The following is a 27,615-nucleotide window of genomic DNA, read 5'->3' on the forward strand; positions in this document are numbered from 1 at the left end:
GAAAAATCGCCAAAAAATCGCCAAAATCCGTGCAACCGTCTACCAAAGTAGCACCGTTGTAACATTTTTGACAGTAAATAGGCATCTTTATCATGGTTCGAATAGGAAGCACGTAAGTAAAGCACGTCATGTCACGATATTTTCAAAATAATAGGGTTTCCAGTGGTCCAAAAATATTTAAATATTTCTTTAGATTTTAATACGCTGGGTAACATAACTTTGATTAGAAAAATGGTATAAGTACACTAAGAAACAAAGCAAACAAATAGATAAATAATAAATGTCAAAAGAATGTGGTAAATCTCACTGTCGTTATTTAATGAGGCAGAGACATTTTCTTCCCTTACTATTTTTGCTTTCTTCATCATTTATGTCTTTCTCAACATAGTTATCACATTTTATTCAGTGACACATTTATGAAGTAAAACCCTAACAAAATTGAACTTTTCGAGTGACTATAATTGAATTATTAACATAATTGAACTGTTCATTAATATAATTGAATTTTTAATTCCATTTAATGTGTGGTAGATTTATGAAATAAGAGCCTTAACATAATTCAACCTTTCGAGTGTTTTTCATCTTAAGAGACAAGGTATATTTGCTATTTCTTTTAATTCTAAAATCGATTTGGGACAATTTGTGCATACTATAATATTTTCTTATAAATATGCTTGAAAATGCCAGACTGTGTTCTATATTAGAAATTGAAGTATCTAATTCAATTTCATTTACAAATAAGTTTTACCAAATGGTGCGAATGTACCTTCACGATTTAGAATTAAAACGTATATGGAAAGTTAATTTAATTTATATTTTGAAACCCATAATACAAAATGTGTTTCTCGAAGGTTTTATTTACGAAAAATGATTTCCAACAAATGATGTCTCCCTTCGCGGTGACAAATATGAGCTCTTTTTATCATTTCATCCATATTCGCGGTCTGCTTGCCTTCCTTACGTCTCCTACTGATCCTTTCGCTTCAAATTTCCCCATACGTTTCAACACTGTGTGGTTAGAAGAAGCATATCTGACATTAAAGTATCTTCCAAAGTTTCTATAAGTAGAAATAATGTTTCTTCCGTTTTCCAAATAAAAATATTACAATCGTTATATTTTCTGCGGGCGTGTATCGCTCCATATCGAAATTCCCAAGGACTCTTTTAATCTAAAAAAGAGAAAAATCAATAAATACTAATTCCAGAAAGAATTGTTGAAATTAAAAGTCGTGAAGGTACTTTTTCGTCACCCTGTTCATGTACATTAAAACATGGTTGTTCCTCCCCAATACAACGTTCTTGTTTCGAATGTATCCGGGAGAAATTTGGTTCCCAGCTCACCATTTTCCCAATATACAGTAAAATGTATAACGTTGCTATATCTATAAAATACCTAAATTTATAATATCGCCTTAGTTTATACCGTATTTCCTAACGTATCCCCCCAAGCAGAAGTAGATTCTAAAAATTCAAAAAAATGCTCGCGTTTTGCCTTTCCTCTATGCACATAGTTTGTTTCCTTTGAAGGCTGGTTTATTTTGCAATTTGTATTCCCTAGATTATTCTTATTCAATGTATTCAATTCGTATTTGCATTTTAGGGTTAGTATTTCATTCACTTTATTTTCCCTCGCATTCATTATTTGAAATGTATTTTGTGCAAGCTGCCCGAATAGGGCAGGTGATTTTATACTTCAGAAATTTTACAAACTTACGATTTCACCTCACTTCTAGTATTTACGTTCCTGCTCATTTTAACCTGATATACTGTTTATAAGTTCGACATTCCGAAATCTGAGTATTTTGTTTGCTTCCCTACTCCGCGGCCCTCCTGGGAATTGTTATCAAGATTTATTTATGTAAGAATCCTCTACGGCTTTACAAAATAATTGAGCTGTTCGATTCAGTTACCGTCAGATACCGCCTCAATATCCATCATATATTGTAATTTTAATATTCCATATAAGGTATTTCCATAAGGTCCATAAGGTATTTCGCCCGCCTTCTTAGTGCATGGCCTGCACACTGGGTGCCTATTCCAGAGGTCCGTGGTTCGATTCCAGGCGAAGGCGTTGCTTCATTTTTCATCTTGCCTGCTTCCCCCCCAAAAAAAAACTCCTAATGTCTCTACAGTGGCGCCCGAACTAAAAGGGTAGTTAGTGGTTGATGATTCTCCACACCCAGGCTTTGGCGATTAGGTCCCCTAAACGAAAAAAAAAAAAAAAAAACCAGTCACCGTTAAAAAGAGGGAATATATAAGGTATTCCTCTGGCCTTCGTGGTGTAGTGGTCTGTACGCTGGGAGAGTATTCCAGAGGTCCATGGTTGCTTCGATTCCTGGCGAAGGCATTGCTCTTTTTCCATCTTGCCTGCTTCCAAAAAAATTCTTAATGTCTTTACAAGTCTTATTGGAATGCGTGTTTCTTTTAAAGAAATAATATAGCAATAGTTATCAGTAGTTTAGCCATAACTACTTTTTACCTGTTATATTCTTACTGTAATCATGTTCTTCGGAAATTAAATTATTTGCGTAGGTTTTCCCTCTCGATTTTCAGGCAGCAAGATTAATTAAAGTAAAGGGGGGAATATGCAAGTCAATACGGTAGTTATTCTTTTAAATTTTCTTCTCTACGATTCATAATACATAATAAATCATCATAATAATTAAATGTTTTGTATTTTTTTCCTTTAGTTCCAGAACATTATAGACCTCTTCTTTCAATGAGACGTTTTTCTACGCGCGAAAGGTACAGAAGAATCCTCCACATACAACACAGAAATTCAGAAGATCGTGCGGATTCCATTAGCGCTTTTGAAGTAAATGAACTATATTTTCATTCAAATAACTCATTTGGTATTCGTAAAGAAATTTTGAAAACTGATTAAATTGTTTATATTAAACTGATTATATTGATTATTTAAATTTCAACGTCAGGATTGAAGGTAAACTTTCAGCTTACTAAGTTATTGAATTAGACCTGATATCATAAATAATCCCTAAAATGTGAAGCATAATTTTTAACTTTGCGGAAAAAACCGTAAATGCATAGGTTCCAATTTCTTACCTGTGACTTAAAATCAAATTCTCTGTTTTTTACTTCCTTGTACGAAGTAAAAAGGAAGTATTGTAATCGCGAAAAGATTCAGGCAGCATATTTCAATGAAAATATCCATTTTGACCGCTATCGAAAGCAATTTAACGATGTTTTTGCGTGATATCTGTACATAAAGACAGTATAAAAGACTCGTTTCCTCCAAAAAAATTATAAAACTGCTTTAAAATTAATTCTGAAGAGAATTTTTCGTGGCGTCTGTACGAACGTATGTACGTACGTGCGTACGTACGTATCTCGCATAACTCAAAAACGAGTAGCCTCAGAACGTTGAAATTTTGTATATAGGACTGCTATAACATGTAGATTTTGGTTGCAATCGGCCGCACCAAGCGTATATAAATATATTTATATATATATCCACTCTGTTACCCGGCTCAGTGATCTCAGTTTCTTTACTCATATGTTTGTAAACTGTACATTTTTTGCTTTAAACATGATTGAATTATGTTGTTTTTATCTTTCGGTTAATGTTTTTATGCCTTTAGTAAATCTGTATGCAATATTTTTAGAATTATCAACAATTTTAAAGTTGTTTAAGTGCTGCTAAGCCTTTTTTTATGGCTGCCATTGATTGTTTACATTTGAAACAGCAGACTAGCGGATTTGTTGCCAATCCAGAGAAACTTAGCTTCGCAACAACAAAGATAACGCCTTCATTTATTATTGCCAATTAAATCATGCTTAATCCTTTCTGGAATTTTTTCGAGGAAATAAGTGTTTGAGATTTACTTCGTAATTTTTAATATAGATATTTTGAATTTTTATGTATTTTTGCCTTCTCGCGAAGTGAGAACTGAATTAATTGAATGAGAAATACTCAATCGTCCGTGAAAACTGTTTGTTTTTTTATTTTGTTTGCTTAATTTCTTTTATACATCATTCTAGCTATATTATAGTATTTGAATAGAAGATGTGGCAACGATTAGATAATTCTATTCTTTAAATGATATAAATTTTGTGTATTATGAGTTATAATATGAACGAAATATAATACTGTTAAGTGAATCTAGCGCCAGAGTGTCGCTAAGGTAAACAAATACTAGAGTGAATTTTAAAGAATGCATTTATTCTATTGTGGTTTATGTGCTGTCGGCGAAGTAGATTTAATTCAATTCAATAAGTTTAAATGAAATGCAAGGAAAAATGCATATAATTTAATATTCCGTACAATGAAGTCATGTGGTGTACACACCAGATTTTTTTCTGAAAAATGTCATGCTATACTAGGTCTATGACATCCTAAACGTTTCGGTCTTTTTACCGATCAACTTCTAAATATCTTCCAATTAAAATTCAGATTCCGGCTTTTGCACAGTTAATAGTATATGTAAAGTTGTAATAATTATTCTTTCTAAAATCGTCATGTTATCAGTCGCTTTATGATTTGTTAGACATAAAGAGCATTCTAATTCAGCAATAATGTATTTGGAAACTCTTATCACAATATTTAATTATTTCCTCAATATTTGAACTTGCGTACATGGCAATGTTTGATTGCAGTTTATCGGCTATTATCTTAAAAGTTCAATGTTCTAATCTATGAATATGCTTTCAACAATCTGTCTTACAAACTAAAGATTTTAGGAGAAATTGTGTTTAATGGCGTTCCACACTTAAGGATATGATTTTTTTTTTATCTTGCATCTCATACTCCTTAGTCGAGGCGAGCTGCAAAGAATGAATTTGATTATTTCAGACAAGTCAAAATATTGCAATTTGCCGAACTCTTGCCGAACTCGGAGATTACATCAATAATACACAATGCGTAAGAAAAAAAATCACATTATGCAAAGTTAGTCTTCTATGGAAAAACATTTTATTAGGTATAATTCAGATTAAGGAAGCATGTATAATTTAAAGAAACATAAATATTGTTGTAAATTAAAAGGAAAAAAGGAACGAACAGTAATTGAAAAGATTTTTGTGACCCCTTAAACAAGTAAGTGATAGAGTTATTTTTTAAAAAAAAGCTAGCGGTTTTTGCTTGAAGCAATGAGTGAAGCAACAGTTGAAAAGCTTCCCGATAAGAAGCGCAGAATGTTTCAATGCCTCTCACAAAATGTCCTCTTTTGTCTTTTTTTAATTAATTTATATCAATATCTATTGCAAAATCAGAAGACATTTTCTGTGCTCGTTTTAACAATTCTTGTAGCTTGTTATAAGTTCAATGCGCTTTCTACTCTTCTTCATTATCACTGCTTTCTCTGGCAGCTGATGTTCATGAACTCTTCTTCATTTGTCATTTCTCGATTACGTCTCAGTAAAAGTCGCCAAAATTTCAGAATGTGCCAAATTCTGGCAACCACGCGAATGAACATTCTTCAGGCAATCATGGCATAACAATTCTTCAGTCAAGCAACGTCGCCATTTTCGTATGCGTTCTTTTGGTGTACTCCAAGTTTCAACGGTTTTTATAGAGATATTGTGTAACTCTTTGCCTTAAATTCAATTTTAAAATATGCATTTTAGGAATTTGGCAGCAAAGCAAAAAACTGCATTAAAGGTTTTGCAGGAATACAACAATTAGCCTCAAAATGCCTAAGGAGTGTAATGATGAGATGCATTGATGCCACGTACCATATCTACGTAGATAGCCAGCACGCAATGCCGAAGTTATGCCATTTTCTGATGCGTTTTATTTGAAAACAGATCGCTATGTATACATAAAGAAGAACAGCGGAAAAAAGTTACAGAATATACTTCGAAAATTGTATATTTTTTATATTTAGTAATTAAAATTTTTATTTAAACCTCTAAACTGTGTTTCCTTTTGTTATTCTGATAATGTTTTCCGACTTGCAATAAATATCGATAGTTTGTGAATCATTTTAAACAATGGTGCGAAAAGCGCCAAATTACGCCAGGGTAGTTAATACATAAGTACCCAAATCTGAAAATCCTGTACCGCCAGTTGCTTTTGCAGTCAGCGATTTCTTTGGCTTCTTTTTGAGTCGATGGAAATCCTTTAAAATTGTTTAACTTTTGACCAACACATATATGCGAAATAGCGTTCCTCAAATTCGAGCTCGACAAGGATTACTGTACTTCTAGGTCAAAGATCTAATAAATCTATTTCTACAAAATAATTAGAAAATACAAACTTGACGTTATTAAAACAACCGACGGGTCGGAAATTTGCACATTTATTGAGTTAGCGTACATAGTATTGCATATTTTCATAAGTAAAATGTTCGACATCAGGAACGTAAACAGCTTCCTTTACTCTTTCTTTTAAAAGTGTATCTAAAAATTAAATAAACTAAAATTGCATTACCATGCAGTTTTCTAAAAATTTAAACTAACAGAAAGGATTTCATTAGTTTCAACTCTATATCCAGATTTGCATACAGAGTGTTTCATCATAACAGTTACAAAATTTCAGGAGAGATAGAGTACACTTAGACGACGAAAGATCACATAGCAATGCATGGTCGGAAACGCTTTCCTGGCGAGGTAGTGACGATACAAAACATAAGAAATGAAGGACACGAACAGGGGGCGAAACATACTTAATATGCTTAGTACAGCTAAAATGTACGGGCCGGCATCTTCGAGGGCCACCTTGTCCGGTTGTAATTGTTATCTCAACATCTGACAAATGCTAACTGGAATATCCTCGGTGTTTGCCAGAACATCAGATCTGCCACACGCCGAAGATGTGAGGCCTGCATGACGGCCTGGGGTCGTGATTTCGAACACCTTCTTAGATGACCATCGTTGTGTGTTTTTGTTCTTATTTCTTGTTTTCCGCTATCCGAAGCGTAATAAAGACCCTGTTCGTGTCCTGTTGACACTAACCCTTTTCTCATCTCGTTCGTGTCCTTCCTTTCGTTTACTTGGTGTTGTCACTACCGCTCTAGGAAAGTGTTTCCGACCATACATTGCTCTAGACGTACTCTGTCTCTCCTGAAAGTTTCTAACCGCTGTGAAAACTCTGTATGTAAAATAACTATAAATTATATTCTTGCTTTCTACTTTATTTAAATAGTTTCTGCTAAAATTATCAGCGCTAAAACGTCGCAAAAAAAATTTCGACATCCAAAAACTTAAAGAGAAAAACATCGCATTTCTAAAACATCGCAATTTGAAATATTGTGTTAGAAACGGAAGCAATGCAGAAACTTCTCCGTTTTAAGACATCGGTGTACAAAATATCGTGTGTAAAATGTAAAGCACCTATAAATCATCACGTGACAATAACATCACAGACATGCGTTTTCTGAGCGTAAAATTTGCAAGGACTTTTCTTGTAGTGATTTGTGAGCATAAGAAGTGACGGTTAGAGTTGATCCCTTATTATCGCTCCAAGTTGTTGTTTCATTTATGGTACTTTGGTGTGTGTTACTTAGGAAGTACACTGCTCAAAAAAAAAAAAAAAAAAAAAAAAAATGGGACAGTGCTATATCTCCCGTTATACTGGGCCGATTGACAAAATTCAAATTGCGTTCTTCATGTCTCGAAAGCGCGACTTAGGATATATATTAGATTTATATATAGCACTATTCTAACATAGGTATTTTGACACAAAATCGGACTTTTACAGAAATAACATACCAATTTTTTTACATATTTCGATTCTACGACTCAAATTACGCCTAAATATGAAATTTTGTAAAATTTGGAGCGAAATTTACGGAGAAATTCACAAATTTATGTTGGCACATTTTGTTCAGTTTGCGCCAAGAATAATTCACTTGGCGAACGTCTTAATATATGGCAACCTTGTTTCCTTTCCCGTGAGAGGAAAAAAAGTCACCATCATTCTTTTTTCCAAATAATATTCTTTATATATTTTTTATTATAACTGTTATTATTTTAAGTAACTTTTTCTTTTTCGAATTTCATTTTAATTGTTTAAGTTGCATTTTTTTCTTCGAATAACTGTTTTAAAAATTTCTATTTACCTATTCAAACTGCGTCAATAACGGTGCAGCGTTTATTTTTTTTTTTTCAAATAGTTTTCTTTATATATATTTATTTGTCATAGTTATTATTTTAGGAAATTTTTAAATTTTTATACTTTTATTTTAATTGTTTGTGTTGCATTGTCTCTTCAGATAATTGTTTTAAATTTTCTAGTTATTCCTTCGAACTGAGCATTTTAAATATATTTATTAATATAAATTTTCCAGAATTTGATTTTATTTATTTGAATTGCGTTTCTTTCCGAAGAATATTTTGTAACCCAGACTATGATGCATTTGAAAACTGCATATATTAAAAGAGAAATTACAGTAAAGCACAGTTAACACGCCTTTCAATGTTCCGTTCAGAAAAGAAATATATAAATAAGAGAGATGTATAACGGACATTTTAACATAGGATGACTTGCATACACTGCTTTAAACAGTTTTATCATTGTGCCCATTGCTTTACACAGTTTTATCCTACATTTGGTTTCTTAAAATGTTATTCATATTTTAGTCAAATATTTTATTTTTGAAATCGCAAGAATCAAATATCATAAGATTAAAAAGTTTTAAATTAAAAAAAAAAAGTAGAAATATTAAATTTTACGCAAAAATTTATTTTTTCTTTTCTTTTTCTTCAGGCATTCTACTTTATTCTTGCTCTTTTTCTTTAGGCATTCTGCAAGTATATTAAAAAGTATCCAACTTTTCGAAATAATCTTGGTATTTCTGACAATCATTTTAAATAAAGTTACCGCCTTCCATTTCATAAAGGCCCACAAACGGCCGATCGGTAGAGAATCGTTGAACACTGGTAGTTCACTCCGGGGTTCGAATCCCGGTAAACGGGCTGGTTACATGGGCGTTTTCGTAGATTTTCTCATGTGTACCGTGTATGCTAGCTGGTTTCTCTTAGAAAGTTCATCACGAAGTATTTTGTCAAAGCCTTTATCAGTCTTTTAGAGGCTAAACATTTTGAAGGTATGAGATGAAAGGAAAGTCTGGTTTCATCAAGAGGTTTTGGTTTATTTAATTATGCCTAAGGTAAGGGATGCCTTCGTGGAGGACTTTCTATGGGCAGCTGGCTCGCATACACGTTACATATGGGGAAACCCATGAAAACGCCCATGCAGACAGCCCGTTCGCGGGATTCGAACCTCGGACCGGACTACCAGTGTTCAGCGATTTACCGCTCAGCCGCTGTTTCATCAGGAGGAAAAAAAACGTCTTTAGGTGACATCCACATACATCACTGGATAAACTCCTGAATCTTCAAGTAATTCGACTGAGAAAATCATGGGATTCTCCATTTATGATACGTTATGATGTTCTATAACGTAATTTAAATTTATATAACCATATAGTCTACAACCAGTCGCTCTTCACTTTAATCTGTAATGATATCGTTTTTGTCTTTTCTGTTAACACAAGCTCAATTGATGGTATTTGGTGGTGGTGTACACGTCCAAGTGTTTTCTCTTTGAACACCTAAATTCTTTGAAGTATCCTGAAAGTATATTCAAAAGCGTCCAACATTTTGAAACATCTTGGTATGTCTGACAGCCAAATTTCCCTGCAAATTTTTGCTTACTTTTCTCCCTAATTTTCTTCTTTCCTTCTACAGTTATTTTCAGTGCTCACACAAAAAATTAAGATTTTTCGATTCCTAGACTTCCATAAATCTTGTATTCTTGTCAATTTTTTTAAAATATCAATTACATCAACTGCGTTTCAGCTGATGACAGCTTTTCATTTTCTAGACATTTTAACTATAAACAAAGTATAGAGCAAAGTCCAAAGCATAAATATTTTAATTAAAAGATTTTTGCTAAATGACAAAGAAATAAAACAGTCCAGCAGGGTTTATTCTGTACCACCGAGTGACCCGATTCTTATATCGGCTGAAACAATCTAAATCATATTAAAGACCATGTTTTTTATACAATCTATAACGCGAGAGAAAAATTAGCTTTTTAAAACATTCTTTCTAAGAGGATTAATATAAAATATTATATTTAAATATATATATTTTTAAAGCTGGGACTTGAACCAAACTGTCAGACTTTTAAAGTTTAATTTACATGGTGGTTATAATTAAAGTTTCAATTTGAAATGGTCGTAAAAGGAAAACTACTCGACCAAATGTTATCAAACTTGGGAATCGTGAAAAGGAGGTTATGGGAATTTATTTTCCGCGGGAAAAAAAAGAGTTCAAAAACTCACCACCAGTGGAAAAATGGCGCTGTATACAATATTGGTAAATGAAATAAGACATGAAAACATCTGTTTAAAATGTGTTTAATAGTTTCCGAAACGTGTTACAAAGCATGTTCAATGTAGCGTCCAGCATTTTCCGAGAGCAAGTTAAATCCTGTTACTGCATTCTTAACAGCAGTTCTTAGCTTATCAGGAGGAATGTTACGGACATTTCTCATTTCTGCCAAATTGTTTAGAATATCACCATAAACAGTGCTTTTGAGAAAACCCCATAGCTAAAAGTCACAGAGGTTGAGGACTGGTGGGAAGAGGGGAAGTGTTGGCCTATAAGACGTTCATTCGTGAAATGTTGCCTAAGTAACTGTGCGACACACGTCAGGTGGGGCCCAGCCCTGCATAAAAATCGTAGTATCTAAAATGCCATGTTACTGCAGTTAATGTATCACGAAACATTTTAACATTGACTTTAAGTGAGCTGCAGTCACAGTGGTTCAGCTGTCGACTGCTCTTCAGAGAAAAATGTTCAGTTATAACAGTAGCTGTCATTCAACACTAAACGGTGTGGAATGACTGCTATGCAATCGAATGCAGTAGGAGAATGCAATGGAACTAGATATATAACATGAGGGATTTCTTTGGCCCAAATCGGTTAAAAGCATTTTGAATCAGTATCTTTATGTTTTAGGGCCAAATTCAGGCTTCAAAAATTACAATTTAGCGATCTGTAAGAAAATGATTTCCAGATTGTACGGACTTGTGCGAGTGATTTGCGATCTCACATTTTCTAATCGCTAATTCGTGGTTTTCACGGACGAATTTCTCACTTACACGGATGGCGCAATCAACGTTTATCGAATTTAACGCCTTTAAATAGTAATTTGCTTACTTCAAAGTTTCTTAAGGGTATACAACATATTAAACCCGTGTAACAAAAGGTGAAGTTAGATTCCGACCCATATTTCGTTTAACAATATTGCATACAGCGCCATTTCCCCCCTGGTGGTGAGGTTTCGAACTTCCTTTTTTCCCGAAAAATAAATTCCTATGACCTCCTTTACACGATTACCAAGTTTGATAACATTTGATCCAGTAGTTTTCGTTTTATGACCGTTTCAATGTGGAACTTTAATTATAACCACTCCGTATATTATTAAATTTTCATTTGAAGCTATGCGTTATATGTATACCATACGTAAATTTTTCGCTTTTATGGAAAAATAAAGAATCCAAGCAAATATACTTAGGATAATGGTCCAAAACTGAAAAAATTTCTCCTTCCTTCGAAAATAAAATTTTGAAATTCGACCTTGAATTTATTGGGTTATCGAAATATTTAATTTGACTTATCTTCTAAGTCCTAGTTCCGACAAGAATTCCGTCAAAAATTCCGAATTACTTAAGCTGAAGTAAAAGATTTAGTATATATTCACTGTATGTTAGTAAAGTAATCAGAGTGTAATAAAAATAGATTATAGAATTTACGCTGATGCAACATTTTGTCTGACTGCACAGCATGTAATGGAAGAGAAGGCTTGTAGAGATGTGTTTATGACATGCCTCTAAAAGTAGATGTCATACTCCTTTTGTCTCTTCAATATAAAAAAACTTTCCTTTGAGGGCAACTTTAATTTTGTGGAAAGAAAAAAAATCACAAGAAGACAAATTTGAAAAACATGCAGGAAGATTGAGTACACATACTTATTTTCGGAACACAAGCGGTTCTCCGACTGGTTATTGAATAATGAAAAGATGCATTATCATGCAATACAAAACATTTGGAATACGTTTTCTGACTGAAAACGTAAGATTAAAAGTCATCTGCTTAATTCACAGCCATTTACAAGTCAACTATTGGGGCAATTGCAGAATCGTTTTGATCCTGAGCTTCTAAAACAAACCTTATATCACTGGATTTAAACACTTCTTTAATCTTCCGAGAACGTTCCTTCTTTAGCTCATATTCCAAGAATATTAAGTGAATACAATTATTGCAAATGAATTTGAATATTCATTTGCACTACGGCTTGGTAGTTTATTAACGAGTTAACAAAACTTAAATTCTGCTTTTTGTGTCTAAGTATACAACAATATTTTAAATATTTACAAATGAAATATTAAATTGGAGATTTAATTGGAGCCTCACCAGTTGCCTAGCATTTGAAGATTGTTAAATACTAATTGTTTGTTGCGAAGTCTAATCCAGGCTGCATGGTTGGTTTTCGTAGTTTTCTAGGTTTTCTTTACAAAGGTTCTCTATGAAAGCATCTTAACCAAATAGCTCCCATGTTCTTTCTATGTTCAAATAACCAACTAACCTAGTTTAAGCGCGATTTCCAAATGAAGTTACTAGCAAAACCCGAATACTCATTAAAAATCATGTAGCTTGCCAATCGGAAGTAACATGAAAGATACGGCGCCAATACTTGAATTGCTGTTACGGTACGCTGTTTCTAAATTTAGATGGTCATTCCTTAATTAAATAGCCCACCAGCGGCCGAGCGGTAAAGATGCTGAGCACTGGTAGTTCGGTCTGAAGTTCGAATCCCGCGAACGGGCTGGCTGCTTGGGTGTTTTCGTGGTTTTCCCCCTGTGTAACGTGTATACGAACCAGTTTACCTTAGAAAGTCTTCCGCGAAGGCATCCCTCCCTTTAGGCTTATAGCCCTCGTGTGCTTTGCCATAATTAAATAATCCAATCCAATCCTTAATTAAATATAATTGATTTGTAACTTCTACTAGAGCTGACGGTAAAAATTGAAGTGCAAATAAATAATATCGTGTGCGATCTTGATTAATATAAAATTAAAAATTTTGCATAGAAAAATATTTGCATTCAGACAGAAAGTTTTTTGAAATATTTTCAATTACTTTATAAGAAGGATTATTAATAACCGTAATGATTACTTATTACATTACTGATGATTAGGATTCAGTTCTTGACAATTACATTCTAAATTTGAATTTTAAGGATATAATGAAAATACGCTGCGAACAAAAATACATTTTAGGATAAAAAATGAGTTGGTTTTTTTATGTGTTAAAACTTCTTAAATTCATTTAATAAACATCGTATCCTCGTTGTTAACTGAATCCAGAATGTTGTGTGTCGTTTATATAATTCTTCTTACTTGTCCACAGAAGCTACTGACTTATCCAGCCATTAAGTAGCTGCAGATCATTTCTACATAACCATTGAACTTCCACTAATTCAGTCTCTAGAGGGGGTTATGTTTATATCATAATTTGACTTATATAAATGATTATTCTAAATTTTATGTTTCTATAAAAATATACTGTGCTTTAAAAATATGGATGGTAGTATCTGCCGCTCTTTCAGCCACTTCAAAAGCAACAGTTTGTTTAGAAATAAATTATGCAGTTAATGTCATAAAATTCAAATAAACATTAAAGGAAAATTCTCAGTTTTAGACAATTGGATTTAAACGAATTAAAGTAGCAGACGATAAAACTCCGAAGGTAAAAATTTACTCTTAGAAAAATGTACTCTTATTTTTTTAAAAAAAGGAAGAAAGAGAGAAATTTAAAAAATTTTTTAAATAGTTTTATAATATCATCTATAATTTAAAAAAATAGCTTTTCATATAGTATTAATAAATATTTATTACGCCTTATTGAGGGGAAAAATTCATATAATTAATTCTCCGTAAAATTTTACTTGAAATATAAGGTTAAAAATAGCTGTGGCAATTCAGTGTAACAAAAATCCATAGACCACATTTGGCGTTATTATCGCTCAAAAAAAAGATGCCAAATTTCAAAACGCGAAAATATGTAAATTCGTGTATATCTTAGAAAATTTTGAATAAAAAAGTCTAATTTTTTGCAGATATGCATAAAAATACCCCTACTTTATGATGATGGTAAAAATTTTATAGGTATATTCAAAATTTTTTTCGAAAAATTTATAAAAATTATTTAAAAATAGAAATTTAAAAAGAAAACACAAAAAATTGGTAAATTTTATTTGGAATGAACCTAAATTTCGAAATGTGAGAGAAAAAAATCAAAAAAGTTTAATAAAAAAAGAGATGTTAATAAATATTTGCCAAATTCAATTAACATTGAGGAGCTAAAATTTTGAGAGCTAATATTTTAAAAACTAGTCGTACGATTTTTACAAAACTTGGTATTCTGGCATAATTTGAGTCGTAGAATCGAAATATGGAAAAAAAATTGGTATGTTATTTCAGAAAAAGTCCGATTTTGTGTCAAAATACCTATGTTAGAATAGTGCTATATATAAATCTAATATATATCCCAAGTCCCGCTTTCGAGACATGAAAAACGCAGTTTGAATTTTGTCGATCGGCCCAGTAGAACGGGAGATATAGCACAGTCCTCCTTTTTTTTTTTTTTTTTTTTTTTTTTTCTGAGCAGTGTACATTTCTTGTTTCATTGTTTAGAGACGGTAGAATGGCTGAATGTAGTAAGATTATTTTGAAGTTTCTGTCCGATTTGGACGAAAGGGGAAAAGTGCATTAATTTACTGGTGTGTAAATGAAGGTTTACTTAGTTTCTGGACAGTACGAAACTACGTAGTATATTTTTTACTCTTATTTTTGTGAATTTATGTGGCAACGTCGATATATGGGTTCTAGTTCAGATAATTTTAGGAAGTTTTTGGATGCTGTTAAGGGAATTTTGTGTGCCACAGACTGAAGACGAATGAATTTCTAAATAAGGTAAGTGGATATTTGCTTTGTGTAGTGCTTAAATGCATAATAGGTTTTTCCTTTTTTGTTATTTTATTGTTTAGTTTAAAATGTAGTTTATTGAGATTATGTATTTTTTGTTTGCCTCTGCTGTACAATTGGGTGCTCCTTTGACTTTTAAAGTGAAAATATGTCGATGTGTACATAGGCAAACTCAATGGAGTTCAATCAAGTTCAATGGAGTGCGCAAAGCCTAGTTTGTGCAATTCTCTGATTTTTTTTAAGTGAAAATTGGTCGATGTGTACATGGATAAAGTCAAGGGGTGCGCAATGTCATTTTTGTGGAATTCTGGGATGTTTTTTAAGCGAAAATATGTCGATGTATACATAGATACCGAGTTTCTGCAATTCTTTGTCTTGTTATTTTGGCTTTGTGTAGCGGCGATTTTTCCGCGCTACGCAAACCAAAATAACAAGTCAAAGACTTGCACAAATTCGGTATCCATGTACCGCCAAAAATCGCCAAGTTTCGCCAAGGGGTACCCTAAAATATACTTTTACCGAAGTGACTAATGGGTACTTACGTATTATACCATCAACAGTAAAAACTGGCTACCATGAAAGTTGTCACAGACCCCGTGAATGCTACGCCGGTCATTCCTGCGAAATATTGATGGAACTGATGCCTATTTATTTAATAAATAATGGGTATTCTATCATATTCATTTTTGCGTTTCGTAAAAATGCTTTCATCAGTTTCTTCTATTTTGTTAAACTTTTTGATTTTATCGGAAGCTCTGTAGAATGCTCTGACTACAAACTTCCCGCATATAATCCGTTCCTATTTTGTCGGTCATATCCAGCTAGCCATATCATGTGCTCACACATTTTTTGATGATATGATACCATAATTTTGACAATTAATAAAAACGTAATTCATAAAAACAAAATATGGCTTATAGAGAATCAGTCGGGTTAACATCAAAAGAAAGCGTAGATTAAGTCACGCCTTTTCTCAATTGGCATTAAATCGCGCTGTTTGGAGGCAATTTCACGGTCGACAGGAAAATATGTAAGTACCAAATAATGTTTTTACTTCCATATTTAGTATTTTAGTATTAATTAAAAATTTTTTACTGAAACAACCAGAAGGAATATTAAGCATTAAAATATGCAAATATGTAAAAATTATGCTATGCCAGTTAAATTCATTAAATAACCAGTTAATACAATCAAGTTTTTGCCCATTTCGGATAATCAGAAGCACAAGGGCACATCTTAATAGATGACGCCTAAAATACGTTATGTTCCATATTGTAATAGTGTCCTATTTATGTCTATTTATGTATTATTTTTACTATGCATATCATAAATAAAATATGTTTCTAATTTCCTTTATTATATCTACTGCAAAATTTCTAATTCAGCCTTTGTTATCATCTGCATCCAAATTTAAATAGAAATGATAACAAAATGTGATGAAAACTTTTGTTGTAATGTGCAGATTGAAGTGCTCTCTCTTTTTCTTAAAATTTTATTCTAGGATAATATGATTTGTAATTTCATCATACGCTTAAAAGAGATATGCATAAAAAATGCAACTTTTAGAAATGATATTTTTTTGACTTGAATTCAAATTTTATTCAACAATAAACGAAAAACTTTAACACATAATTTGCATACATAGAAGTAAAATTTATGACTGAAGTTTCATTGGAATACTGACCAACTTTATCTAAACGTTGTTATTAATGCTAATGTTTTTAGAAGTTTACAGTTACTGCAGGAAAGATTATTCGGATTCTTGATCGGAAGGTTAGAGGTGGGTATCAAACAGAGTTTCTATATCTCTCAAAAGAAAGGTGTTTCCAGTCGGCATAGCAGGTATTATTGAATTTTATGCTCTCATCATCTATAAATTCAAATTGTTTTTATATTCAGATGGCATACTATTTCTGGATAAATTTACAAACGATCCAAGTTTCTAGTACGCACTGAACCAAAATCTTCTTGCATTTTTAAGAATGAAAGACCGAATTTATTTGTTAACAAAAATTATGTTTGTCGCGTTTTATTTTTCAGGAAAATATAAGTTAGAAAATTGCGACTGAAACAATTACATAAATAAACTAATGTTAGAACATTAGCAGGTTGCCCAAAAGTTAAACCTGAACAAAGCGTTTCATCATGGAAAGTCCATGGAAAGAATGGTTTATAATTTCAGCTATCTACGACTTATTTATTATGTTTGTTAAATTCAGCTTTTCATGCAACATTTGTAGATTCCTCATTAAAGTCTTATACTGTTTTCTCACTGAGAATCAGATGCATTTATCTCTTACAGCGGCGAAATGTTTTCTTAATGTGAAGGTCAGGATTTATTAAAATATTCCTAAAATACATTTGGAAACTAGTTTCTAACAAAAAGTACATTAGAATTTCATTAATTCATAATTTAACATATAATTATACAACAATTAATAAGTATATTAAATGAATAGAAAATATATTCAAACTATAATCATTATACTAAATTCTAAAAAAGGTATGTTAACATCGAATACAGTTTGACACTACTTCAATAAATCTAAACTATTCTTAATCTAATCATATGAAACTAAATTAGCAAAATAAACAATTGCATAAAACACATTCAATCTTATTCATATTATTAAACAGTAAAAAATGTTTTTAAAGTTCTAAAGGATATAATAATTGAACTGGTCGTTTTATTATTGTTCCATCAGCAGTTTTTAGTTCACAAGAACGAGCTTTGTTGTCACGACCACGAAAAATGTTAATCACTCTACCACAGTTCCACAAAAGTTTGCACTTGTTGTTGCATTCGATTAATACAAGATCATGAACTTTTAGATCATAATTAACGATGGAGTTAAAGCTGATAGGTAATGTAGAATCCTTTTTTCCGAAAATAAAAAAAATTGACTGCCTTCAGTGGCAACGAACAGCTTCCACTTGTGCTAAAACCGTTGACAATTCTTCAAACGTTAGTAAAGCTATACCGAGAATTTTTCTTAAGTACTCTTCTACTGATTTTACTAATCTCTCGTAGAAGCCTCCCCACCATGCTTCTAGTTCTATTACAAACTTCCAACTGATTCTTTCATTACACAGAAAATCTTGGAATTTCTCATTCGACAATAGTTTAGAGAAATTTTCGAGTTCCTGTTTTCCCTTTTAAAAAGTTTTCGCGTTGTCCGAATAAATTACTTGACAGTTGCCTCTCCTAGATGTGAATCTTTTGAATGCTATCAAGAAAGAATCCGTAGAGAGATTTGGTACAAGTTCCAGATGTATAGCTCTAATGATAGCGCAAGTAAATAATGTTACATAGGCCGTTTTGACTGCCTTCGATGTTTTTTACGTAAATTGGTCCAGCGAAATCAATGGCAGACACGTAGAATGGCGGTGTTTCATTGATTCTATCTTCTGGAAGCTGAGAAGTGGTCTGGTCAGCAGATTTCAATGAATATCTTTTACAAATAAGACACTTATTTATTATTTTCTTGACAAATTGACGTCCTTTTGGGATCCAAAAGCAACTTCGAATTTCAGCTAAGGTCGTTGCTACTCCTCCATGCGTCATTTTAACATGGTGCACTTTCTACTATCAAATTCATTAGCCAAGAGTCTCTTGAAAGAATTGCCGCATATTTTTCATCATGTGACAAACTAGAATGTTCTAATCTTCCACCTGCTCTCAGTATCCCGTTTTGGTCTAAAAATGGATTAAAAAGTTATAAAGATGATTTCTTTTCGACTTTATTCACTTTCTTCAGAGACTCGATTTCTTTGGGTTAAAAACGTTCTTGTTCAGATCGAAACCAATAATTTTGGCATCTACTATTTCTTCAGTCTTTAATGGACCTGCCAAATGGTTTGTTTTCTTAATTTTACCAATGAATCGTTTCATCCAACCAGTTATTCTTAACAATTTTCCTAAATGACTATATTTTGAGATGTCTATAATCCTTTCTTCAACTGCTGTGCACACAAATTCATAAATATCATTAATGTTCTTGCGGTATTCTAATTATTCTTCAATGACAGGTTTATCTTCATTCTGTCGAGGCCAGAACTCGGACTACATTCTAAGCCATTTTGGTCCTTGAAACCAGATAGGATTGTTTTCCAACTCATGAAGTTTAGCTCCTCTCGAAGCGAAATCAGCGGGATTATATTTCCCGGGACAATAATGCCAATTTTCTGGGGATGTTAAATTTTGTATTTCTTGAATACGATTTTTAACGAAAAGCTTAAATTTCTTTGCACAGTCTTTTATGCAGAAAAGTGTGATTTTCGATAAAAACAAGAAAGTTGTAACTTTAAAACTTTAGTGATGCTAGTGCCTAGTTTGGCTGATAAAAGAGCTCCCATTAGTTCCAACCTAGGTAAGGTGAGCGGTTTTAAAGACGCTACTCTAGTCTTTGAAGTAACAAAAACCGTAAATATTTGTTCATTGCTAGAAATTATACGCAGATACGCCACTGTGCCGTACGCCTTTTTGCTAGCGTCAGAAAAAACAGTGCAGCTCAATCCTTTCCACATTACTATTACCGATTGCAGAAAAATAATATCGTGGAACCGATTTCGTCTAAATTGGAAACTTCTTTGCACTGTGATTTCCACACTGAACATAAATTTTCTGGTAGTTTATCATCCCAGTCTAAAGCAAGTGTCCAAATTTGTTGCAATATGATTTTGACTCTTAAGTACAAACGGTGATAGTAGACCTACAGGATCAAAAATTCGTCCTATTTGCTTGTAAGACAAAACGTTTAGTATTAACTTGTTTTGGTAAAAATGTTATCAAATTTTTAACATCAACGTAAATTATGTCACTTTGGTTCTCCCAAGCGACTCCTAACACTTTCAATGGAGGATTTCTAGCTTCCGAAACATGACTATATTCCTCGAATTCAATACCTTCTTTAATCCATAATTCGCACAGTTCTTGAGAATTAGTGTGCCATTGTAGAATCATACTAGCATCTCTAAAATTGCTGACGCGTTCTAAACTGGTATTGAAAGCAAGTTCAACGTTTTGGTGTCTTCCAATGATGTCATTAAATGTCATCATTTAGAAACTCGTAGGTGGCAGGATAGGTTTTCTCATATTGTTTCAAATGGTGTTTAATGGTTGCAGCCAATAAAAAAGGACTGCTATTTAAGCCAAATAACACACGAGTGAACCGATAAGTTATGAAATTTTGTGGATCATCGAATGGGTTTTTAGTAAACAGAAGGTGTTGCCATGATTCGAACAATCAGAATAAATGGTGATATAATTTGTTTCGCTTAGGTCACTTTTGATCGCTTCAAATGAATATGGGGCGAAGACATTGCAAATAATTGATTCCGTTTTTGTCCTTGTGCAAGAATATTTTTCTTCGAAACACTTCTTAATTAGTTTGGAGGAGCAGTCACTAGATCTAAATGAATAATTGTGTTGAACTGAATGATAACACCACGATACTTCTTTTAGGGCTAACGCGTTTTGGGTGTCATTATCTCTTTTATTAACAAAAAATTCATTTAAAGATTTGCTCGTCGAAGCCTGCATATCCACCTGCATATATTTGTGTTTTGAAGTTTGAAGATGCTGATTAATTGCTGATCTGCCGCTATTTGCAATGTTGAAAGTGGCTAAACATTTACTGCATCTGACATCGCTATCCGATTTTCCTTTTTTTATGAAAGAAAATTCTTCCTGCAATGCTTGGTTGAAAGTGCACTTTCTTTTAGGCGCCATGAATGGTAAAAGTCAAGATTTCTATAAAATTTAGTTAGATAATACCGAAATATCAAAACTGAAAATACAAAGCAAACTTACCTAGGAGCTAGGACCAGGGTAAGTCATAAATTGATTACCGTTGAGTAAACTAAAAGCTGTAAAATACAATATTTGGGTAACATTGAACGAAGGACGTGCCGCGCGCACAAACCGTAGAAGGAGAATGAACACAAAGATTAAAGAAACTAAGCAGTCCCTAGTTATGTGGTGGTAGTACTAACGCGAGAAGCAAGCATTGCTTCGGCCCGACTGCGTATTTGTCAGCGTACGACTCGGCTGGCATTTAGAAAAATACGTTGCGGGTGTTCCGATCTAGAGTTGCAGAAAACCAATTTGAGAAATTTGATTTTGCGACGATTTCTCAAAATAAAGGGCAATATGCTTATTTCAGGAAATAAATAAAGTTAGAGGACAGAGCCTTCAAACAAAGGACTGTCCTCTGAAATAAAGGACGTCTGGTCACCGTACGCATACTACCTGAATTCAGTAGAGCTCTAATTAAAACCCACTGCGTAGTTGTTCGAAATGTTACGCGGGAAATAGTTTTACTATTGCTGCGAGAGAACGCTGAAAGAACGTGCGAATCTTCTATACTTTTATATTTTTTCATTTAGTTCTTTCTCAGCGCGAAAGCATATTGAACGGTTATGTCGACCTTTGCACTTAAAGCAGACGAGGCCACTTTGACCTTGCTTCATGCGGCGATTTAATTTAAGACAAAGACATCTTGCTTGCTTACGTAATAAATTTCTCTTCTCATCAACTGTCAATGATTCACAGTCTTCAGTAATGTTTTTTGTTTGGATGTATTACAAAACAGACACCAATTAGTAGTTTTGTTTTCTTTAACCGGCGCCAAAAGCTGGTAAGTGGAAAAGCGATACTCCCTATAGAGAAATAGACACAGGAAGTGTTTTCTGATATTTGAATGAGTGGAGAGCAAAAGATGGCTTCTCTCGCGACTTTCCAGTTCTGAACGAACAAATTGCAATAATTTGTGAACATTAAAAAAAGATCGAAAAAGTGTTCCTAATCAACTAGTGTGCGAAGCATCAAACATCCATCTGTCCAGCTGCCAGTGGAGACCCTATGGAAATTCAGGAAATGCGACGCTAGCGCCATCGATCAATTAATCAAAATAATTTCCACAAATGGGATCAACATACAGTTTAAAAAACAAAATGTATGTAATCTTATAAATTTTTTCCGCACTCTGGATATTTGAAACGGTCAATAGATTTCTGGTTTTAACGTTATGCATTTTTGCAATTTTCATAGCATGAAACCCATGAGATGTGAGTTCACTGTTTATATCCTCATTTGGGCAATCAGAAGGGAGCCCTTTGATGAAAACTTTTACTGATTTTTCTTTAGGAATTGCAAAAACGTAGTGTTCAATTCCTTTGTTATTAAGATAAACAATAATGCAAATCGAGCAGTTCCATCGGTGGTGAAACTTTTGAAAATTTGCCGTTAATGCGTCCGCAAACGTCTACTTTTATATCATTTTTCAAGATTTTAAAGGAACTGAGAAAATTAAGTTAGATCTAACGATAATTGGTTTGATTTTGAAACAGAGACTTGAATTGGCTATTCCTGCTCTTCTCGTTCATACTTTCAAAGTTATCTAATTGATCAAATTTGTTTTGAATGGGTGAATTATTATTCGGCTTTAATAGTTCGGTCGGTTTCACCGAGTCTCGACGGTAAACAAACTCAGAGTCACTGTCAAATGTTATTATATTTTGTGGGGTTTTTGACAGCTTATTTGACCCTTTTCTTTTAAGGCCCCCCCGGACGGAATTGATCACATAATTAGTATTATTAACATCACCAACTGGAGCAGTTTCACATATGTTAGTGCTCTAAATAAACTTACACTTTTAGTGCTGTAAATAAACTTGTTCAGAGCACTTTTACATACATTAGCGTAACTTACACTATTGTTATTACTAGGAACATTGTTATGAAAATTTTTAGCATCTTAAATTATTAAGAATAAAATTATATACCAGGTCAGACAAAAGTTCGTTAAAGCTTAAAAAATTCATCAAAAAAGGAAGAAATTACGATAAAGAAATGCGGTTGCAAGAAAACGGATTTTTTTAGCAGCAAAACAATTTTTAGTTTCAAATGTCACCAGTAGAGGGCGCTGACGACCCGAAACACAATGAACAGGACAACAGTACGCTCTATTCATTTATTCTTTCAATAACAGTTGTTCAACATGACCTCCAAAACATTATACGACACAGCTAACGCCTGTTACAGCTGAATGCAAGATGTGGGATACAATTGCGAAAAACCTTACGCTAGATAGAATCTTTGAGTTTTGAGTTCGGGGCCATTATTGAAGGGGATTTCAAATAGTCGACCAGTCAAATAGTCGATTTCAAATAGTCGAAGCTTAGACCAATTAAAGTCGAGCTGAGTGAGGTCGGGTCATCGGGGCGAACAGGTGATCGTGGAGACCATGCGATCTTGACACCTCGACTGATCACTCTGTGTTCACCAAAGGTACTAAATAAGTATTGTTTTACTGGATTAGCACAGCGTGGCGGTGCGCTTTCCTGCATAAAGCTTATTACAGTTAACACACCTCTCTGATGTAACGCGGCCACCAATTTGTTATGTAAAACAGTGAAATAACGCTCACTGTGCGTTTTTGTTACTGTGCACGTTTTCAACCAGATATGGGACACGGTTCTTCAAAGAAGAATGGTACGACTGTAGAGTTTCCCTTATTTTTCATAAAAAAAATAATTTTAAGTTTGATACCTATACTGAACTTCTCAATTTCACCTTACATTCTCTCGTCGGGATGTAAATTTAAAGTCAAGCAAAACGTGTATTTAAACGGGTGAATCTATGAGTTTATTCAAAGCGTGTTTTCGCTAGCCAGCGCACGTTTTTGTTCTTGTTTCCCTGTGCCTCTTGGCCATTTCTGAGTTATGATCACACAGGTTAGGTTTTTGTGAGTGAACTTGTTAGGTGTAAATTACATGCTATTCAGCACTACTTATTTTATATTTTGACTCGAATTAAATTCTACGTTTTTAGTTTCACCGCAAGTTTGACGGTGCCATTGTACCACACGAAGATCGCGCCTTTCTGTTAACTTTTTTGAATTAATAAAGGGTTATTTTCAGCCTTCTTCTGAGCTGGTATTTATTCACGGCTGTTAAAGAATTCGCCAGGTTCATTTTAGGATCTAACTTAGTTTATGTGGATAAACAGAGAACGACCCTACACGACAATGAAAGATGAGATGAAGCAACACCAGATTGTCAACTTGGAAGGATGCAGTGACTTCGTCGTGTATTTACAAGGATTCGAGTTCGCCCATATACGAGTGTTCTGGGTGTTGATAACCCCGTGTAATGCAGAGTGCGCCTCATCCATCGAGAAAACGTTCAACAACCACTTAGTTTCGCTTTCAATTCTTGCCATAGCCCATTCGGCAAATGGATAGCTATGTCTCCCGTTATAACTCATCCAGTGATTGCCATTAATAGGGAACAGAGATGCAATATTCTGTAAAGAATACGTCGAATCGACGAGTGAGGCACATCCAATATTCTTCCCGCTATGCGAGCACTGCTACTGCCCGTGAATGATTCCTCTGCTATATCATTCATAGTGGTTTATCCACTGCAGTAATTCGGCCCTGCGCCAACGAGAATTCTCCACTTCGTGGCTGATTCTCCAAAGAGGCCAGTTTCTTAAAAACGTTTGACGAGCTTCAGTATTCCAGAACACAGTATGGGACCATTCTTTGTCTTCAGTCCTTTCGCCGTGCGAAATTTTCGCAACGCAACAGTTGCTGACTCGCCATTCAAGTAGAACAACTTCACCAACAACGCTCCCTCGGGTAATGATAACATTCTGAAAGCAAATGAGAAATTCTCGTGTATCATAGTTTTTTATTGCAAGATTAATTTACATAATTCTGCTGAATCTCTTTCGTCAGTGCCATCTACCGGTGACCTGTTTACCTAAATCTTTTGTACTGCTAAATTATCCGACTTCCTTGTGAGTCCTTTCGTGCAGACCGCACTTCTTTATCATAATTTCTTCCTTTGTTATGGATTTTTTTAAGTTTTAACGAAGTTTTGGCTCATTTTATACATCTAAGACAGGCTAATATGTCGCCTAAAATAATCCCACGTACTTTGCAAGGCTTGTGTGGTTTCTTCCATCAACAGAGCTTAGCTTCAGTGTGCGCTGTAGGAATATCAGGGTCATCTTTCATCATGCTTGAAGAAATATCACAAAGAGACTGTTTTTCGTTCAGACATAACACACTACTCAGACTTTTGTAATTCATTAACTTTAGTATTTCTAGAATCTCTGTAGATTCCGATATTCAATAAACCATTTCGAATACCAAGCCAGACCAATTTCACTAATACATCACCAATAGAAAACGAAATTTCACTTGAAATCAGAACACAGTTTTCTTGAAAAACACTATCGCACCATCTTACCGATGCAATCACCACGTGGTCCTGCCTTGCCGTTGAAACTCAACCAGATTGTTAATGCAACATTTTATTATGAAGCTTCGGATTGTTTAAAGTGCCGAGTTATGCGAGAAAGATTAGATTTAGGTACGCGATTGTGTTTACACTTGTCATCACTTTATCATTCTTTGTTTTACTTTGTCACTTTGTCATTTTTTGTTGCATATTTGAAATATTATCTCCACAACTACTACTTAAAATTATCATTGCATCGGGACAAAGGTATCCACATTTCTTCCATCTCCTATTATCTGAAACATTCACCTCATCGAACTTCAAATCTTGGCTCTTTAAGCAAATACTTATTGAGCGACTGAAGGCCCAAAAGTACATAGGCTTGAACACTTGTAATATATTTGTATATCCGCCTCTTGTACACTTCTATATCCTCCCAAAAGTCAAAATCTCACAACAATTTGACTTCTTTCTTTTCACAAAAATGAAAATTTAATGAAATAACATCAATTTCCTGATTTTGGATGCATTAAAATGAGGGTTTTTAACAAGCTTAACCAAATTACGACGATAGTTTTGAACCGCCTAACATTAGACAATATTTGCATGCGCTTCTATGTTGGTAGAAATGTTGGCACAAGTGCGTTGAATTGCAGGGGGCTATTGTGAAAACGTATGACTTTATTTTCAGTTAAACCCCATTAGTGTTTGTAAGAAAGTTCTCGTCATTTAATTTAATTGTCCTATTTCGTATTCTCATAATTATAAGGTATGAACTTCTAACCAGGAGTTTTCATTTCAACAGTCAAGTAATAATCTGCAGATATGTGAAAACGAGCAGGATACAGAGTCTTATTTGTAAATACTGTCTGTCTGACTTATCTCACTTGTCTGACAGTAACATCAACACAAGCCCACAAAATTCATCGTGACAAGGAGTGCAAGATTGCGCCTGTCGTTGGCAAGAACCTTGAGCACCATACAGATGACAGTACGACTTTTCTCAGTTAAGCTTGCCCAGCCCAGGGATCGAACTCGGGACCTGTGGTGCTGCTGCGCGACGCGCTAGCCACTGTGCCACCGAGCCAGCAAATACTGTCATCATGCTTTTATTCATTACTCTTAAGAGTTTAAAACTTGTTGATGCTTCTACAACTAGCTATTTTCTTTCATAATATTTAAATAAGCAAATTTATGAATTCTCTCTTTTAACAAGCGCTAGCGTCCAGCACCTCAAACACTCATACAATATATGATTATTATCACCAAATTATTCAAGTTTGTTGGTTTATGGTTCTCCATTATGAAAAATATAATTAGTAGATTTTTTCTACTAATTATATTTTTCATAATGGAGAAAAACATTAAATCTCTTTTCGTTTACAAACAAGACTGAGTTTCCAAAATTGCTAAGGCTAATTAATATGGATTGAGTCAATTCTGATCTACCCCTTCGACTCACCCCCCCAAAGTCCTGCTATGCTGCCTCAACGTGGCGGGGGTGTCACTGGGCGGAACGGGCGAAGTACGTCAGGAGCATAGCTCCTGGTAGGGCCACCCTAGGCGTGAAGGCCGTTCCAACATGCCCAGCTAAAGCATAGCAGGTGAAGAACCCTCAGGGGATTGCCGTCTTGGTGATCGGGTATCACACTCCTGGGGCCCCAGTGACCTTTCCTCCTCTCTTTCCTCTCCTCTTGTCGAGCTCTCTCTCCTATTTTTCTCCCTTGTGGTTTCCTCTACTGGAGGTTGGGGCTCACTGTGAGATGCAGCTACTACTCTTAGTTTCTGTCTCACCATGGTGAGAATACCGCCTATGCGTTTGCCGTGCATGGTGACCCGTACGGTGGGAAAGGAGGATCCTGGCAGTTGAGGGGCGAGGTATTGTCCCCAACACACTGCTTTGGCCTTTGCTTCTACTTAAAACGGGAGGCACTTAGCTGTCCCCGCTAGTGTCAATCGGCTGGCCACTAGTCCTATTGGTCAGTGGCTAGGGGATAAGCTCACGGAAGTCTCCGCTTTTGGGAAAGCCGACTGTGGGGCTTCAGTTTGCGTATAGGCCCGGCTAGCCCTAACACAGGGATCTGTGTTCCCTTGTTGGGCTCCATGGTGGGTGGGGCGGTCGGGCCCGAAACCTTCTCTCTTTTCAATATGAATACTTTAACTTCTTCTCCTAACCATACGGATACGAAAAATTCTGGAGCTGCTAAAAGAATTTGTACTTCGACCTTAATTAGCACAAACAAATGTCCAAAGTTCTTAGTTATCACTGGTGAGCTAGAAAATCTATCACCATTCTTCATCCATAAGCATATTGCGGCCTCAGCAGGCGAGCCAAAACACATAAAAAAGCTCCGTTCAGGATCTCTGCTCATCGAGACTACATCTGATGCACAATCTTCCTCTCTCCTA

The 27,615-nt window shown here is 34.4% G+C and overlaps 1 protein-coding gene across 1 annotated transcript in view; it reads left to right on the forward strand.

Annotated features, from left to right (window-relative positions):
• LOC118200891 (murinoglobulin-2-like) overlaps window positions 1-27,615 on the forward strand; it is a 215,983-nt gene that overhangs the window by 73,531 nt on the left and 114,837 nt on the right. The window contains exon 16 of the mRNA XM_085825147.1: window positions 2,691-2,815. Coding sequence (XP_085681273.1) covers window positions 2,691-2,815 — 125 coding nt within the window. The remainder of the gene's footprint in view (window positions 1-2,690; window positions 2,816-27,615) is intronic.

Source organism: Stegodyphus dumicola, chromosome 10 (assembly GCF_044657685.1).
Source record: "Stegodyphus dumicola isolate Sdum_Otavi_A_Nest chromosome 10, ASM4465768v1".
Lineage (NCBI taxonomy): Eukaryota > Metazoa > Arthropoda > Arachnida > Araneae > Eresidae > Stegodyphus > Stegodyphus dumicola.